General features: G+C 56.7%; 7 protein-coding genes across 7 annotated transcripts; 3 read left to right on the top strand and 4 right to left on the bottom strand.

The window, feature by feature from the left end:
* Positions 1-89: 89 nt before the first annotated feature.
* BCV69DRAFT_271219 (TFIIH basal transcription factor complex, subunit SSL1) lies at positions 90-1,949 on the top strand (the record flags this gene model as incomplete). Its single annotated transcript, XM_025490949.1, has 4 exons — positions 90-571; positions 641-1,513; positions 1,634-1,745; positions 1,824-1,949. The coding sequence occupies 4 exons, from the start codon at positions 90-92 to the stop codon at positions 1,947-1,949; spliced, it is 1,593 nt and encodes a 530-aa protein (XP_025347148.1).
* A 109-nt stretch (positions 1,950-2,058) lies between these two features.
* On the bottom strand, positions 2,059-4,218 carry BCV69DRAFT_283512 (hypothetical protein). Its single transcript, XM_025492736.1, has one exon. It carries the CDS (start codon positions 4,074-4,076, stop codon positions 2,133-2,135), a length of 1,944 nt encoding a protein of 647 aa, XP_025347147.1. The 5' UTR covers positions 4,077-4,218; the 3' UTR covers positions 2,059-2,132.
* Positions 4,219-4,494: 276 nt separating this feature from the next.
* Positions 4,495-5,264, top strand: BCV69DRAFT_299742 (hypothetical protein; the record flags this gene model as incomplete). The annotated part of the gene is made up of 3 exons (XM_025494363.1): positions 4,495-4,777; positions 4,885-4,947; positions 5,044-5,264. The coding sequence occupies 3 exons, from the start codon at positions 4,495-4,497 to the stop codon at positions 5,262-5,264; spliced, it is 567 nt and encodes a 188-aa protein (XP_025347146.1).
* Positions 5,265-5,325: 61 nt separating this feature from the next.
* BCV69DRAFT_283510 (Clavaminate synthase-like protein) lies at positions 5,326-6,915 on the bottom strand. The gene has a single exon (XM_025492735.1). It carries the CDS (start codon positions 6,703-6,705, stop codon positions 5,428-5,430), a length of 1,278 nt encoding a protein of 425 aa, XP_025347145.1. The 5' UTR covers positions 6,706-6,915; the 3' UTR covers positions 5,326-5,427.
* A 413-nt stretch (positions 6,916-7,328) lies between these two features.
* Positions 7,329-10,115, bottom strand: BCV69DRAFT_277804 (HECT-domain-containing protein; the record flags this gene model as incomplete). The annotated part of the gene is made up of 4 exons (XM_025491169.1): positions 7,329-9,547; positions 9,600-9,733; positions 9,839-9,886; positions 9,967-10,115. 4 exons carry the CDS (start codon positions 10,113-10,115, stop codon positions 7,329-7,331), a joined length of 2,550 nt encoding a protein of 849 aa, XP_025347144.1.
* A 920-nt stretch (positions 10,116-11,035) lies between these two features.
* BCV69DRAFT_250293 (glutamine-hydrolyzing asparagine synthase) lies at positions 11,036-12,977 on the top strand (the record flags this gene model as incomplete). The annotated part of the gene is made up of 2 exons (XM_025490375.1): positions 11,036-11,216; positions 11,305-12,977. 2 exons carry the CDS (start codon positions 11,036-11,038, stop codon positions 12,975-12,977), a joined length of 1,854 nt encoding a protein of 617 aa, XP_025347143.1.
* Positions 12,978-13,149: 172 nt separating this feature from the next.
* On the bottom strand, positions 13,150-13,915 carry BCV69DRAFT_283507 (hypothetical protein). Its single transcript, XM_025492734.1, has 2 exons — positions 13,824-13,915; positions 13,150-13,738 (listed from the first exon to the last, which is right to left on the bottom strand). Exon 2 carries the CDS (start codon positions 13,709-13,711, stop codon positions 13,247-13,249), a length of 465 nt encoding a protein of 154 aa, XP_025347142.1. The 5' UTR covers positions 13,712-13,738; positions 13,824-13,915; the 3' UTR covers positions 13,150-13,246.
* Between the last annotated feature and the right edge of the window lie 324 nt (positions 13,916-14,239).

The raw sequence follows: 14,239 nt of genomic DNA, 5'->3' as shown, positions 1-14,239 counted from the left end.
TCCCTCGCAGCTCATCTCCGCTGACCAGAGGCGAGCATAGACTAGCAGCTACTCCTCCTACCCATCCAGCCCCCAGCCTGCCACCGAACATGCCGCCGCGAGCATCGACGTCGGCTGCGGCCTTGGATCACTCCGATGACGACTTCATCGTGGCAGACGATGCTGACGACTCTGGAGATGACTTTATGGACTCCCCGCCCCCTTCGGGAAACGCTCGCAACTTTGCCGCCTCTTCTTCCCGAGCAAGAGCAGCCGCAGGCAAGGGAGCTGCTGGCAAAGGAGCTTCTGCTTCGGCCGGAGTAGCCCGCAAGTCAGCCTTGGCCGCCAAAGGATCGAAGGACGCATCGCGGTCGTATGCCTGGGAGCAGACCTTTCAACGCTCTTGGGACGTGGTCAATGAAGACGAGAGCGGATCATTGGAAGCTTCCGTCAAGCACCTCCTCGCAGCGGGCAAGCGGCGGAGAGCTGCAAAGGAGGAGAGGAGAGTGAGGAGAGGGATCATCAGGCATCTAGTGTTGGTACTTGATGACAGCGAGAATATGAATGAAAAGGATGGTGGAAGAGGAACAAGGTAAGTCTTGCTCAGCCGATGCAGCGAGGCGAGCTGCAGTCTGAACCGCTCCCATCCTTGCACCTCTAGACTCGACATTCTCTTGCCCATTGCACGGCGCTTCGTCAATGAATACTTTGAGCAGAATCCCATCGGACAACTGGCAATCCTACTCATGCGAGACGGCATTACAGATCGTCTTGTTCCCATGGGCGGCAACACCTCGGATCACCTAGCTGCACTGTCGAACAAGCGCCGCCTGGAGCCTCGTGGAGACCCTTCCTTGCAAAATGCCCTAGAGATGGCCAAGAGCACTCTCGCTCATCTCCCTACCACCTCCTCGAGGGAAATCTTGCTTCTTTCCGGATCCCTCACCTCGTGCGATCCGGGCAATATCCACCAGACCATTGCTAGCCTCAAGGCCTCCCGTATCCGCGTCGACCTCATCCACCTCACTGCCGAGATGAAGATCATGAGGGACATAGCTCGAGAGACGGGTGGTACATTTGGAGTAGCCCTGGACGATCATCATCTCGAGGAGCTAGTGCGGGAAGGTATTGCTCCGCGTGAGATCATCAAGAAGGAGGAAGCAGCACCTCGTGTGCGGCGAGTTGGCGACCAAGAGTCAGACGACGACGACGAGGCAGGTGCCGAGCTGATGCAAATGGGCTTCCCACTACGTTTGCCCACGCACGCGCCTCCTTCTCTATGCGCCTGCCACTCCCGTCTTTTCCCACCCTCCTCCTCCTCTGCAACTAGCAGCCTCTCCGGCTCTAGTCGACCTTCGAACAAGCACTCTGGAGCGGGTAGTGGTTTCCTTTGTCCCAGGTGCAACTCGAAGATATGCGATGTACCGACAGACTGCCCTACTTGTGGACTGACGGTGGTGATGAGTACGCACTTGGCGAGGAGCTACCGACATCTCTTTCCTGTAAAACCATTCAGGGGCGTCTCTTGGGAAAGGTGAGAACGAGCGCAACGCAGCGCAACGCGGCAGTAGCCAGAGCGAATCTAGGAGAGCCACTAACACCACCCTCTCTCACTTTCTCTCCACCTCCACTTTCACCTCTTTGCCCTCACCAGTCTCTCCTCACAAGGTAATTCAAGACCCTCCTGTACAGGCTGCGATGAGCTCTTCCCACCCCTCCCAGCTGACTTTCCTCGTCACTCGGCCACAACGAATGGCAATGGGACAGTCCACGTCAATGGGAACAGCACCGCGAGCGGGAGCGCTAGCGCGGGTGGTGCGAATGGTACAAATGGCGCCACCGAGGGAGTGACAGGAGGTGGACTTTCTCAATCGGGACGGTACGAGTGTCCCAAGTGCCACAAGCACTTTTGCTTGGAGTGCGATAGCTATGTCCATGGGGAGCTCTTCGTCTGTCCTGGTTGCGGTTGACAAGGTGTAAGCGAAGCGGATTATGAGGGGCTGTGGGGAGGTGAGGAGGCGCGAGACTTGCTGTACTATATTGTGACATGACGCAACGCAGTGCAAGGAGAATTGTGTTGGAATGGAATGGAATGGAATGGATTTACTATAAGTGTTACAAATACATGTTTGGCCAACGTCGTTTCTCCACCGCTACCGTTCCGCTTGGCCTTGATTCGTCTTCATCTCCTCTCCTGATTGCGCCCCACCTCCTCCTCCTCCTGCCTCTGCTCCTCCTTCTGCAGTGCCATTCGCAGCTGCAAGCGCAGGCGCACTCGTCACTTTCCTCCTCCCCTTGAGCAACTCCCTAACCGTTCCCCTCGCATACTCTCTCCCAGCACCATACTGTGTGGGTTTACTGCTAGCATATCTCATCTGCCCACCAACCCCCGCACCAGCCATAATCCTTTTAGCTCTCCACTCTTCTTCGAATCCTACAATGACTTCTGCATCTTCTAAAAGATCAAAGAGATCTTGAGATGGAGGGAGACGATAGCGTTCCTTGTCGAGTAGACGAAGAGAACGGTAGGCGGATTTGTCCCAGTGTTGACCATTCAGGCCGGGAGTGATGTGGATGGTGATCGTCGAGTCACGGAAGTTGCCGTGGCTGTTACTGCCGGAATGTGAAGCCGAGGTCGAGGACTGGAGGCCTGAGGGACGACTGATGCCGAGTGGACGAGGCAGGGAAGATCCGCTACTTCCAGTTGTGCCTTGTATGCCTCCTGAAGGCGTGGCACGAGTCGAGTTCTGGTCTTTTGCCTTCTCCCCTTGATTCTCAGTGCCAACCCTCTGTTCCTCCTTGCCCTTGATCGCAGCTGCTGGCTGTGCTGGCTTGGGCGGCTGTGCAGGTGCAGCAGGCTTGGATGAAGAGCCGACGAGACTGTCCCACATGCTCAGGCTCGCCTTTGGCTTATTGAGTTGGGGCGGTCTCTTTTGCACGTTGGCACCAGCAGGTTGACCAGCAGCGGAAGGACGAATTCCGGCTGGCGAGGAAGTGGTAGAGGTCGATGTAGCGGCTGCGCTTGCTCGGATCGTAGAGGTGACCGTCTTTGGCTCTACCTTTACTGATCCCTTGCGGGCGATGGCTGCCTTGGATGCAGCAGTGCCAGCGGCGCCAGCACTAGCGTCTCCTTTCTTTGGAGGAGGACGGGCAATCGCAGTCGAAGGCTCTCCAGCCTTGCCCTTCTTCGCCGCCTTACCTGCCACTTTAGCTCCTCCTTGCTTCTTCTGGCCCTTGACCGGCGCAAAGTCTTCGTCTCCATCAACGAGCCCAGCCGCTTTTTCCGCGTAATCTTCACCACCGTTAGCACTCTCTTCGGACCCAACGTCAGACATGACATCGTCCGAATCATCCCCTTGCCCAATGAAGTCCTCGTCACTGTCCGTAGCTCTCTCCGGCTGTGAAAGGGTCCGCTTCTTGAACTTCTTCTTCGACGAATCTCTCCGTGATGCATCAGAAGATGCTTGGTTCCGCTTGCGCTTCAAGATGATGGAGGTTCGCGAAGCACTTGTGCTGGCAGGCTCCGCTTCCTCTTCCTCTTCGTCATCATCAGCAATGGCTGCCCCACCTCCCCGTCTCTTCCTCGGCTTCACGACATTCCCACCCTCTTCATCTTCAGAATCGGCCAGGTCCTTGAGCTGAGCGCGGAAGTCACTCGATGGAGGATGAGATGCGTCGGAAGAAGCAGGGGGAAGAGGTTGTGCTTCCCCTATAGGAGGAGAGGCAGACGAGGCGCCAGGGGTGTCGTTCTTGCCCTTACCCTTGCGGGTGAGCTTGACAGTAAGCTTCTTCTGAGATCGTGGTGCGGGAGGATCCTCTGACGCTGCAGCCGGGGTGCTTGAGACCTCGCCCTTTGACCCTGCTCCGCGCTTTGCCTTGGGCTGAGGCGTATCTTGAGCTTCAGATCCTCTTTTAGCCCTTGCACCACGTTGGCTGCTCCTAGATGAAGGCGCTGCCTTTTGCATAGAGAGTTCTACTGGCTGGGTGTCTGCATCTCTTCTGCCGGGCGTACTGGGCCTGCCAGGGGTTTGAGGAGGTGTAGGTGGTGCCGAGGAAAGGCCAGAGCTATCCGACGAAGCAGGGGAGGAAGGCGCCATGCCGAGGTAGTGGGGGTTCAGGCGCAACCCGTGGCAGCCAGACCAGCTGTTGAGAGGGTGACAGTATCGAGACGAGGTGCGACGACGAGGACAAAGGCGAAAGGACGACGATGACGAGGAAGCTGAAGGGGGAGAAGGGATCACTGACACTTTGTCTGCCTAGCAATCCACCTTTGCCGCCCACGCACGGAAGCAGACCCTCCCGCGTCGAGTCTAATCTCCGATCCGCATCTTGACCCCGGCGTGCATGGAGCCTTGGCTAATACCACCCACCACCACCACCACCACCGCCAAGGTCCTCGCCTCGCCTGTCCCGCTCCCTGCTACCGATCTTCCTCAACTTGAGAAGATCGAGATGGAGACGACCTGAGTCCATCTCTTTATCTCCACCGGCAAGCTCTATTTCCAGAGGACCGACATGCCCTTCTACCCAGACCCGATAGACTCCCTCCGCGAGCAAGGCCTCGTCTCAAAGACGTACCCCTACGCCGAGTCTAGCTCTCCACGAGATCGACAAAGATCAGCAGCAGCAGCATCAGCGGATAATTCAAGCTCATTGTCACAAGACAGTCCTTCTGGTTCCTCGGGTTCGGGTGGTGCTTCTTCGAAGAATGACAAGTTGAGCGCAGCAGAGGTTGGACTTGTGAATAAGCGGGCACAGATGAATGCTACGCTCACGGGGGTATTGGGAGCTTTTGCCGGTGAGACCTCAGGGGAAAGAACTGATATCGCAGAGGGGTTGAGTAGAAAACTGAAACTTACACCCTCTCTCTGCTGATCCTCAAACTACTCGTCGTTTCACTCATAGTCGGCTTAGGAGCACGCAAGACGATGCGTATGACCCCAAACGCCTCCGTAGTGATCGGCATCGGTACGTCCAAACCCCTCGCAGCGCCCATTGTGAGCCCCGCATACCTCCTCTGACACCTTCAATGCCTCTACTCGTCCAAACACTCTGCCCTCGCAGTCTCAGGCAGCTTCATCGCCTACCTCGAAGCGCGCACGGAGCTCGCGCGAGGAATGGCCGCTCTTGCCTATTCTCACGAGATGCGCACGGGAAAGAGACCCTTTGGCGTGAGTGCTCCTGAAGATCCGGAGCTTTTGCGGGATGCAAGTGGGAATTTGGGGGATTCGGATGGGGAAGGGTTTGAGCAGGGGCAAGGAAAGGGGGAATTCTCGAGACATTAAGACAGGGGGAGGGCAAGGGTTTCGTGGGACAGGCTTGACACAGGGATAGACAGTAGCGAGATAGTATGGCGTTTTGTATTATCATAAGCACAAGGAACAAGAAGACTCGCACTGCTCGCGCTCCGTCACAGGATCCCGACAAGCCCCTCCCTTTGAGTTGTGCCTACTCGGCGTCCAATGGGCAAGTCCCTCTTTGGTTGCCCACCTGGATCCCACCCCTCTTAGGGTGACTGGAGTCAGGGAAAGGGATCTTCCACCCACCCTCGGTATCAGGCGTACTAAGCCACAGTCTGAGCAGATGACGCCTAGGGTGAGGGGGCTCATGATCCTTGTATGCCGTTCGCGCATGCAAGACATGGGTATCGCTCACAAACTGCAAGTCTCCCACTTCGAGGATCATGTGCAGTGCAAGGGACTGGGCCGTCTCCTCTAGGACCTTCATTGCCTCTTGCTGCTTCTCAGAGACAGGAGGGATCTGACCAGACTCGATGAAGCGCGTAGTGGACTTGATGTAGTAAGGGTCAATGTTCGTCACTAGACGGTTGCTTGGCTCCCCCTTGACCAGGGAAACGATAGCTCGCTTGTAGTAGGGCTTCTGTCCAATCCCGGGAGTCTCTTCACCTTTTCGATCAAAGTACCAGATGGGTTCAGCGAGTGTACGGGCAACATCGGGTCGATGCTCCTGCAGGTGGTTCCAGAGATTGTGGCTCGACACGGCGTCCGACTCGCCTCCCTCGAGGGAGCGGTGCAGACAGCAGAGACCGATCAGGCCACCAGACGAGTCGACGTGGAAGTGTTGCCTTGCGCTGGTACGGTAGATTCGAATCTTGTCGATGTTGTTCCCAGTGAAGTTGGACCCTTCAATGTCCTTGACGTGACCTAGCAGGTGACCTTTGCCATTTTGTGAGACGGCGTTGCCTAGGTAGGCGCCAACCATGAGATAGGCGGCTGCGGTGACTTCGATGGGCCACTTTCGGACAGGGAAACCCTTGAAGACGTAGAAGCCAGGGCCGTGAAGGATCTTGTGTCGCAGAGAGAGCAAAGTAGCCTGGAGGGAGATGGGCAGGTCGATGGTGGACCTCTCGATCTGTTCATGGGGACGTCCACTGGCAACCCAGTCCTGTGCGGCCTTTTCGAATTGCTCAATCTCCTCGTCCGTCCAGCGTCGGACCCACTTCTCCTTGTTCTCCTCCTTGCCATACTCTTCCTTCGTCCAGACCGTCGGACCCTCGATTTTCTTGGGCAGATCTTCGTAAGGAGTCAGGACAGACTCGTCGATGTCGTACTGGCCAGAAGTAAGGACGTTAGCCAGCGAGGGGACTTTGGCTCCAGGTGGAGGAGGTGCTCGACCTGAGGCGGCTGCGGAGGCCTGGCCTTTGACGCCGAGGTCATCGGCATTGCTAAAGTGGTGTACAGGTGGAGCGGTGGCGATGGGTGCCATGATGTCTGGTCAGGTAGAGTAGTGTAGAATGCTCGAAGTTATGGACGAGTGGTAAGAATGGAAAGGAGGACAAGGACAAAAGAAGACGAGGCTGTTCCCCCTTTCTTTATCCTGCCATGATGACCCAGTGTCAGACTGTCGATCTCCTCCTCCTCCTCCATGAGCGCCATTGCTTGCCCGGCTGCCTGTCTGTCTGTGTGGCAGTGGTAGCTTAACAGCCGAAGCCATTGACCAATCCACAATCTCAATCACACCATCCGTCACCTCCGCCCCCGCACAGACCACCCCCGCGCTTCTTGCACACTCGGGCTGCAGAACTTCCCCCGCCAATCGCCCATGCGCACGCAGCACGCAACTCGGGCTCCGGAGGTAAGTCTACAAGCGGAGGGTGAGGAGGGCATCCTCACTTGGCGCCCCTTATCACGCCACGACAGATCAGGCCAGGCCAGGCACCATCAGGCACCGCTTCAGACGAACGAGACGAGTCTGATGGATGCTACAGCGTAAATGACAGTCAGGAATGAGGAAAGAAATAAAGGTAACAGCACAGCAAAGGCGGGCTCATCATCGAAGAGGGATAGAGAGTGTTCCAAAAGAGTATACCAGCACGACACGCAACGCTTTTACTCCTGTCCAAATCCGACCGTCTCCTCCACGGCAATAATCAACTTCTGCTCTAGCTGCTCCTCGGAGATGTAGGGTGGCAGGTCCAAGCGGTTGAAGCAAGTGTGACTCTTTGGCAGCTGGCTAGGGTCTCCTGCCTTTTCAATCGTGAACCTCCTAGGACCGTCGGAACCTTGCAGATCCTTGAAGCCATTGACGGGGATTCTAGACGTGCCAGTGGTGAACTGCAGCAGACGAGACTTGCGCTCCGGTGGGAAGGCTCGCACCACCTTCCAGAACCATTGCACAACTTCGTCCTGCTCAGTGAAGCCTCGGTAGTCGGTGAAGCGCTTCCAGTCATCCACGTCAATTTCAGACATTCCGCCAATGAGCAGCTCCAGCTCTCGCTCGTCAAATACATTGACCAGATCTTGAGGAATCAGCTCGGTGAAACCGCTCTGGAACGCCTTGAACTGCTCCTCGACACGCTTGCTGATTCTCCACTCTGTCATCAGCTCTACATAGTCGGCCTTGTTCTTGTCCGTCACTGGAATCTCTTCTCCTCCAGGCTTCAGCTCAACGGTGACCATCTCACCGAACTTGTCCTCGACGGCAGTGAATGTCTCGTCGACAACGTCCTCGATTGGATTGTCCAGAATCCATTGCAGCGACCTGTGGTAGTCTGCATCCACCGACTCCATGTCGGACAGGGTAATCTTCTTCTTCAAGATCATCTTGTAGAAAGACACGATGAAGTAAGCATCCAAGAAGCGTCGGTGGAAGATGGCCAGACCCAAGATTCGACCAATGAACTTGAAGTAGTTCAGATGCTCAGGATTGATACCCGAGTGGGGGTTGATCTGCAGCGTGTAGTTGTCGTGCGCCGAGTACTCGAACAGACAATAGAAGGGGTTGAACATCTCGTGACTCAACAGGAAGAAGAACTCTCGCGAGACTCCTCCGTAGTCAAGACCGTCTTCTCCGTCGAACTTGATCATCAGACGCTTCTTGAGGTCAGCAGGCTGCTGACGCATAATCTCCGCGTACGAGTCCTCGAAGATGTGCGTACGTCGCACCTTGATGTGGCACTGGCCAGGAATGGGACGCAGCGCAGGTTGCGAACGGAAGTAGATGAGCTTTCGTCGGAAGTCGCGCTTGTACTGAGGCACATTCTGATCGAGGGAAGAGGGCAGACGAGGGTCGTCCCATGTGGTCGTCTTCGTGTTGTGGTCCACAAAGTACACCCGCGCAGTCGAGGTGAGGCGCATCTCCCATCCGCTGGGAAGAGGACCCAGCTGAGACACACTCTGTGGCTGTACCGTTAGGTTGTTGCCGTTGGGGCCCATGATGCGCAGGATCTGCTGGCGACGAGGATCGACCCAGGTGGTGGTGCGCGAATTGTGGTCGACAAAGTAGGGACGCCCTTCTGGCGTGTTTCGCTGTTCCCATCCCGACGGCAGAGGTCCTACAGCGCCAGTAGTGGCTTGCCCAGTGGGGATTGCCTGATTTGCAGCAGCTCCACCAGCGCCTGCACCACCATTCGGGGTAGAGGTACCAGTCGGAGTGCCGACTGACGATGAGCCGCCCACGTTGCTGCTACTGACTGTTCGACCGCCTTCCACACCAAGAACCTCATCTGGCAACGCTCGGTTGTTGTGACGCTGCCTGTCGGCAGCCGTTGTTACGGCCTGATTGGCACTGGTGGCAGCTGTGGGACGATTCCAGGTTGTGGAACGGGAGTTATGGTCGACGTAGTATGTTCGTCCGAGATGATCAGTGCGACGTTCCCAGCCGGTGGGCAGGGGACCGTGCTCATCCGACCGCGCGTCGTTGGCACGAGACGCAGAGCCACTGGTGCCACTGGCATTGCGTGCAACGGTGGCTGGGCCGGATGCAGATGAAGTAGCTGCAGTTCCTGCCCCGGCGCCAGCGCCTCCAGTAGCTGCTGCTGCTCGACTGGAGACGCTGTCGTCTGCTACGGTGGAGTCTGAAGACTGGGCACCTGCACTGGCAGGTACTGCCGAGCCAGTCTGAGCGCCAGACGCTAGAGATGAGGATGAAGCCGAAGCGTCTGGGGCCTCCGATGCCGCGGGGGCGTTCGCGGGTCGATTGGGCAAAGGCGCGGACACGTTGGTATTGAGATCGATGATGAGCTTGCCGTGCACGACGAGGTTGTCATTTGACTTCTTGAGCTCTCGAGTCAGGAGCACTGTAGTCGCGAAGTACAGGGCAAAGTCACCTTGTCAGAAATTGGACGTTGTCAGAGGTCAATGTGCTCTAGCCGTACTCACCCTTTCCGCCCAATTCAAGATCAATCACATCTGCGACACGAACGTTGATGACGCCCAAGAAGCCTTGATCCCTCTTCTTGAACTTCTTTTGGTCGAAGATTTGCACTGCAATGACAGAGGAGTCGGAGACGGTTCTGTGACAGGTGGAACAAGGGATGGGCCGATGCGTCGGGAGGACTGATTGAGAACCGATACGGTGGCACGAAGCAGAGGGGTGCGCATCACTCCTTGTCACTCACATATCAAAGGAGTCGTTCCAGTAAGGGTTTAAGGTCTTCTTGATGACACTGAGATGTGTTCCAATGAAAAGATGCTTGGTCAATACGATAATCTATATCTCTTGCAACATGCGAATAATCGCACTCACGAAGTTGTATGCGTCTGCTCTCCATCAACAGTGACAATGGCAAAGGGGTCGGGCAAGCGAAAGACGTCGCGCTTTGCCAAACCATCAGCCGCCACGATGCTGATGCGTACTTTACGCGAGAGCTGACCGGGATTGCGAGCATTGACCATTGTGATCGACGACGTGGGTTCCGACGATGATTGGAATGGCTACTCGGAATGGGATGGCTGGCTGACTGGCTGTGCCTGGTCGCCCACAAAGGAGAGGCCCACTCAACTTATGCGCCGTTGACAGCGCAGACGACGTGCGAGGGAGAGGAAAGCGGTGCGTTGATTGACACCGATGTGCTGCCACTGAAGAGGATGAAGATACGAGGGAGGTGCTGATCGGAGGTGGTGGTGATTGGTGGAGGAGATGGTAGATGTAGGGGTGGTGCTTAGCAGAGGGACACAGGGTGAGGGGACAAGGGCGGCCGGGTGCGATTTGTGCCTTGCGCTGCCTCCCGGGGGCGGTGATTCCCAGTCATCTCGCGTGGCGGCCCTTCGCTCGGCAGCGGAATTCTGGCGGACCCTACGCACCGGGCGGGGCGAGAGAGCTTGGTCGCCGTCCAGGGCAACCGTACCGTCCCACCGCTTTATGTCCGGGCTGGGTACTCGTCAGGGCTCACAAGGTATGGAGCTGCTGGCAAGGCACTGTGACAATGTCTCTGCCGTCTCTGGACGGGTGAGAAGAGGCAATTGTCTCACCACTCGGACTGCTCGAGGCGTACAAGGATCTCCAAGGGGCCTTGTCTCACCCACGCGAGCGTGGCAGCAGCGCGCAGGAACGGGGCGGAGGAAGAAGTGAGCAAGCCTCCTTGGTGCGACGCTTTTTCTAGTGACTCGGACGTGCCGATATCAGTAGCCCCATTGCATCCCTCGTCTTTGTCCTTCGCAGTCACCTCTACTCCCCTCACAAACCGCCTGTGCTACCAACACAGTCATTCTAGACACCTCACACTGAAGCAGAGCTCTCTAGCCCTTCGCTTCAGACCGCAGACTACCTTTTTCTCGACCACCTTCCCTCCTCGCTCGCAGAAGCTACATCCATCATGTGCGGTATCCTTGGGTGTATTCACCACCCCAATGCGGCCGCATACCGCCCCCAGATGCTCAACATGTCCAAGTGTCTTCGTCACCGTGGTCCAGATTGGTCTGGATGCGTGGTGACTCAGGAGGAGGGAACACAGGGGTCCATCCTTTGCCACGAGAGGTTGGCCATCGTTGGTGTAGGTGAGTGACAAGCATGACCGAGCAATGTGATGTCGATCTGGAAGAGCTGCCGGACTGACACTGTGACATCTGGCTATCGTCTACTCAGACACTGGCGCTCAGCCCCTGGTCAGCACTGATGGCAAGCTCATCCTCGCAGTCAACGGAGAGATCTACAACCACCGCATCCTGCGCAAGAACCTCAAGGACCAAGAGGCTACTTTCAAGACCCACTCTGACTGCGAGGTCATCCTCCACCTATACAAGGAGCACGGAGCCAACTTTGTTCACATGCTGGACGGTATGTTCTCCTTCATTCTCCTGGACACATCCGTCACACCCACTCGAGTGCTTGCAGCAAGAGACCCCATTGGTATTACCACCTTCTACCAGGGCTCTTCCTCCAAGTACCCTGGCGCTCTATACTTCGCGAGTGAGCTCAAGTCGCTTCACGAAGAATGTGACACCATTCGGGGCTTCCCTCCCGGACACTACTACGACAGCGCCCGACCAGAGGGCGAGGAGACTGTCCGCTACTACAACCCGCAATGGCTCGATGGAGATGTTGAAGGCAGTGAGCGGCCGAAGAAGCCTGTTGACCTCAAGCTCATCCGGGAGACTTTGGAAAGGGCTGTTCGCAAGCGTCTCATGTCCGAGGTGCCTTACGGAGTACTGCTGTCAGGTGGTCTCGACTCGTCTCTAATCGCTACCATTGCAGCCAGGGAAACCAACAAGGTGGCTGAGGCACAGAGGCAACGTTGGGAGCAACGCAAGGCGTCTCGTGCAAAGGTCAACGGCATCCCTCCTGAGATTGCTACCCCCAACGGTGATTCGATGCCCGTTGGTATCGATGACGAGGCAAAGGAGGAAATGGAGACTCTTGCCGCTTGGCCCCGCCTGCACTCTTTCTCAGTCGGTCTTCCCGGCTCCCCCGATCTCCTCGCCGCTCGTCAGGCCGCGCAGTACCTGGGTACTGTCCACCACGAGCACACTTTCACAGTGCAAGAAGGTCTCGATGCTATCTCTGATGTGGTTTACCACTTGGAGACTTTCGACGTGACGACGGTCCGAGCTTCGACACCTATGTACCTCCTCTCCAGGAAGATCAAGGCCATGGGAGTCAAGATGGTGCTTTCCGGTGAGGGATCGGACGAAATCTTCGGTGGCTACCTCTACTTCCACGCTGCTCCCGACGCCGACTCCTTCCACCAGGAGTGTGTCCGCAGGGTGAAGAACCTGCACACCGCCGACTGCCTGAGGGCGAACAAGTCGACGATGGCATGGGGTCTCGAAGCTCGTGTGCCATTCCTGGACAAGGCCTTCCTGGACGTTAGCATGGACATTGATGCCGAGAAGAAGCAGTTCTCCAAGGGCAGCATGCAGACCAAGGACGGCGATGGCCGCCCACACATGGAGAAGTACATTCTCAGGAAGGCCTTCGACATGGTTCCCGAGGGTGATGAGAAGGCATACTTGCCCGAGTCGATTCTGTGGAGGCAGAAGGAGCAATTCTCTGACGGTGTGGGTTACAACTGGATCGACGGCATGAAGGACGAAGCTGCCAAGGTGGTCAGCGACGAGCAGATGGCCAAGGCTGCTGAGCGTTTCCCTGAGGCTACTCCTGACACAAAGGAGGCTTACTGGATCCGCGAGATCTTTGAGAAGCACTTCCCCTCGAAGGCTGCTGCTGGTACTGCCGTCAGGTGGGTGCCCCGTGGTGACTGGGGCTGCGCTTCAGACCCTTCGGGCAGAGCTCAGACTGTGCACAACTCTGCCTACTGAGGGCGGTCCACAGAGGTGTAGAAGAGCGCAGCGGTATCGAGGGATGTGGCCTGACCTGTGGAGAGGTTTGCACGGTTCCGTCATAGAATACACATCTGCTTTGCCTCTTCCTCAATTCTGGAGCCTCTCATTGGTGCTGAGAGCAAATCTGACACTAACAGACATCACTATCATGTATGGAGAGGTACTGAGATCCATTGATTGCCTAAGCGTCTACAAGAGAGAATCCTCGTACAATTCGCATTTCCTTTCCATTAACGCTTTGCTCTCTACGGGTTGAGTCGTGCGGTCTCCTCCTGATCGGGCTCCAGCTGCTGTCCCTCGGTCATGGGCACAGGCTCCTTCTTCGATCGGTCAAAGGTTTCATCAATGCCCCTAGGGTTAGCATCGTATGATCCCGGTGCATCGGCAAGAGTCTGTGCCTTCTTGTCCTCCGGTCCACCCAGTCCCTCGAATCGCGCCGAACTCTCACCACCCGTCGAGTCCTGTCCTCCCTCTTCGGGTGGGATGTTCTGTGCGCTTGTACCTCCACCAGTAGCTCCTGTACGGCCGACGTGCACCTCTGCACCAGGGAACTCGCCAAGACCGGACTCGTTTACGCCAGACTCTTCAGAGGTGACGGTTGTGCGGGGCTGGAAGGAGTCTGAGGTCGAAGAAGAGGACTTGCTGTCGAGAGAGGCAGCCTGCTCATTGATAATTTGCTCGTTTGACTTGCCGGCGTATGCTTCAGACATGATGAATAGATATGGAGGGTGATGGGTCTGCGGAAGGGAGTGGAGGGTTACGTAGGAATGTGAGTTGGCGTGCACTAGATCAATCGTGAGCTGTTTCAACTGCGACACTCACGTATGAAGGACAAAAATGAAACGGTGATGAGTTGTTGGAAGCGCAGGTAAAGAGTGATCTACCCGCCGTCTCTTATGTATTCTACTCGATCTCGCAAAGCCTGAAAACCAGGACCTTCCCTTCCACTCGTGTGACCTCATCGCTGCTCCACCTGTGCGTGTCTGCGTCTGCGTGCAGCGAGCGGGCGGGCGGGCGGGCAGACGAAAGGGTGCAGCTCGGAACGGAAGCGAGGAAGGGAGAGAGAGGGAGGGAGAGAGACAGCGCGCGCGACGAGGAGCGCCCACCAGCCACCCCGCTTTCCGTGTGTGTGACAGGTGCGTGGCTCGCTCGCACAGAGGACCAGGAAGCAGGGAAGCCGCCTGCTTTGGCTCCTACTCCCGATGACAGGCCTCCCGCTCATCCAAGCCTTGCCCATC

The sequence above is a fragment of the Pseudomicrostroma glucosiphilum genome, assembly GCF_003144135.1.
Source record: "Pseudomicrostroma glucosiphilum strain MCA 4718 unplaced genomic scaffold BCV69scaffold_9, whole genome shotgun sequence".
Taxonomy (NCBI): Eukaryota; Fungi; Basidiomycota; class Exobasidiomycetes; order Microstromatales; family Microstromataceae; genus Microstroma; species Microstroma glucosiphilum.
The sequence above is the reverse complement of the archived record's forward strand: the minus strand, read 5'-3'. Positions and strand labels throughout refer to the sequence as shown.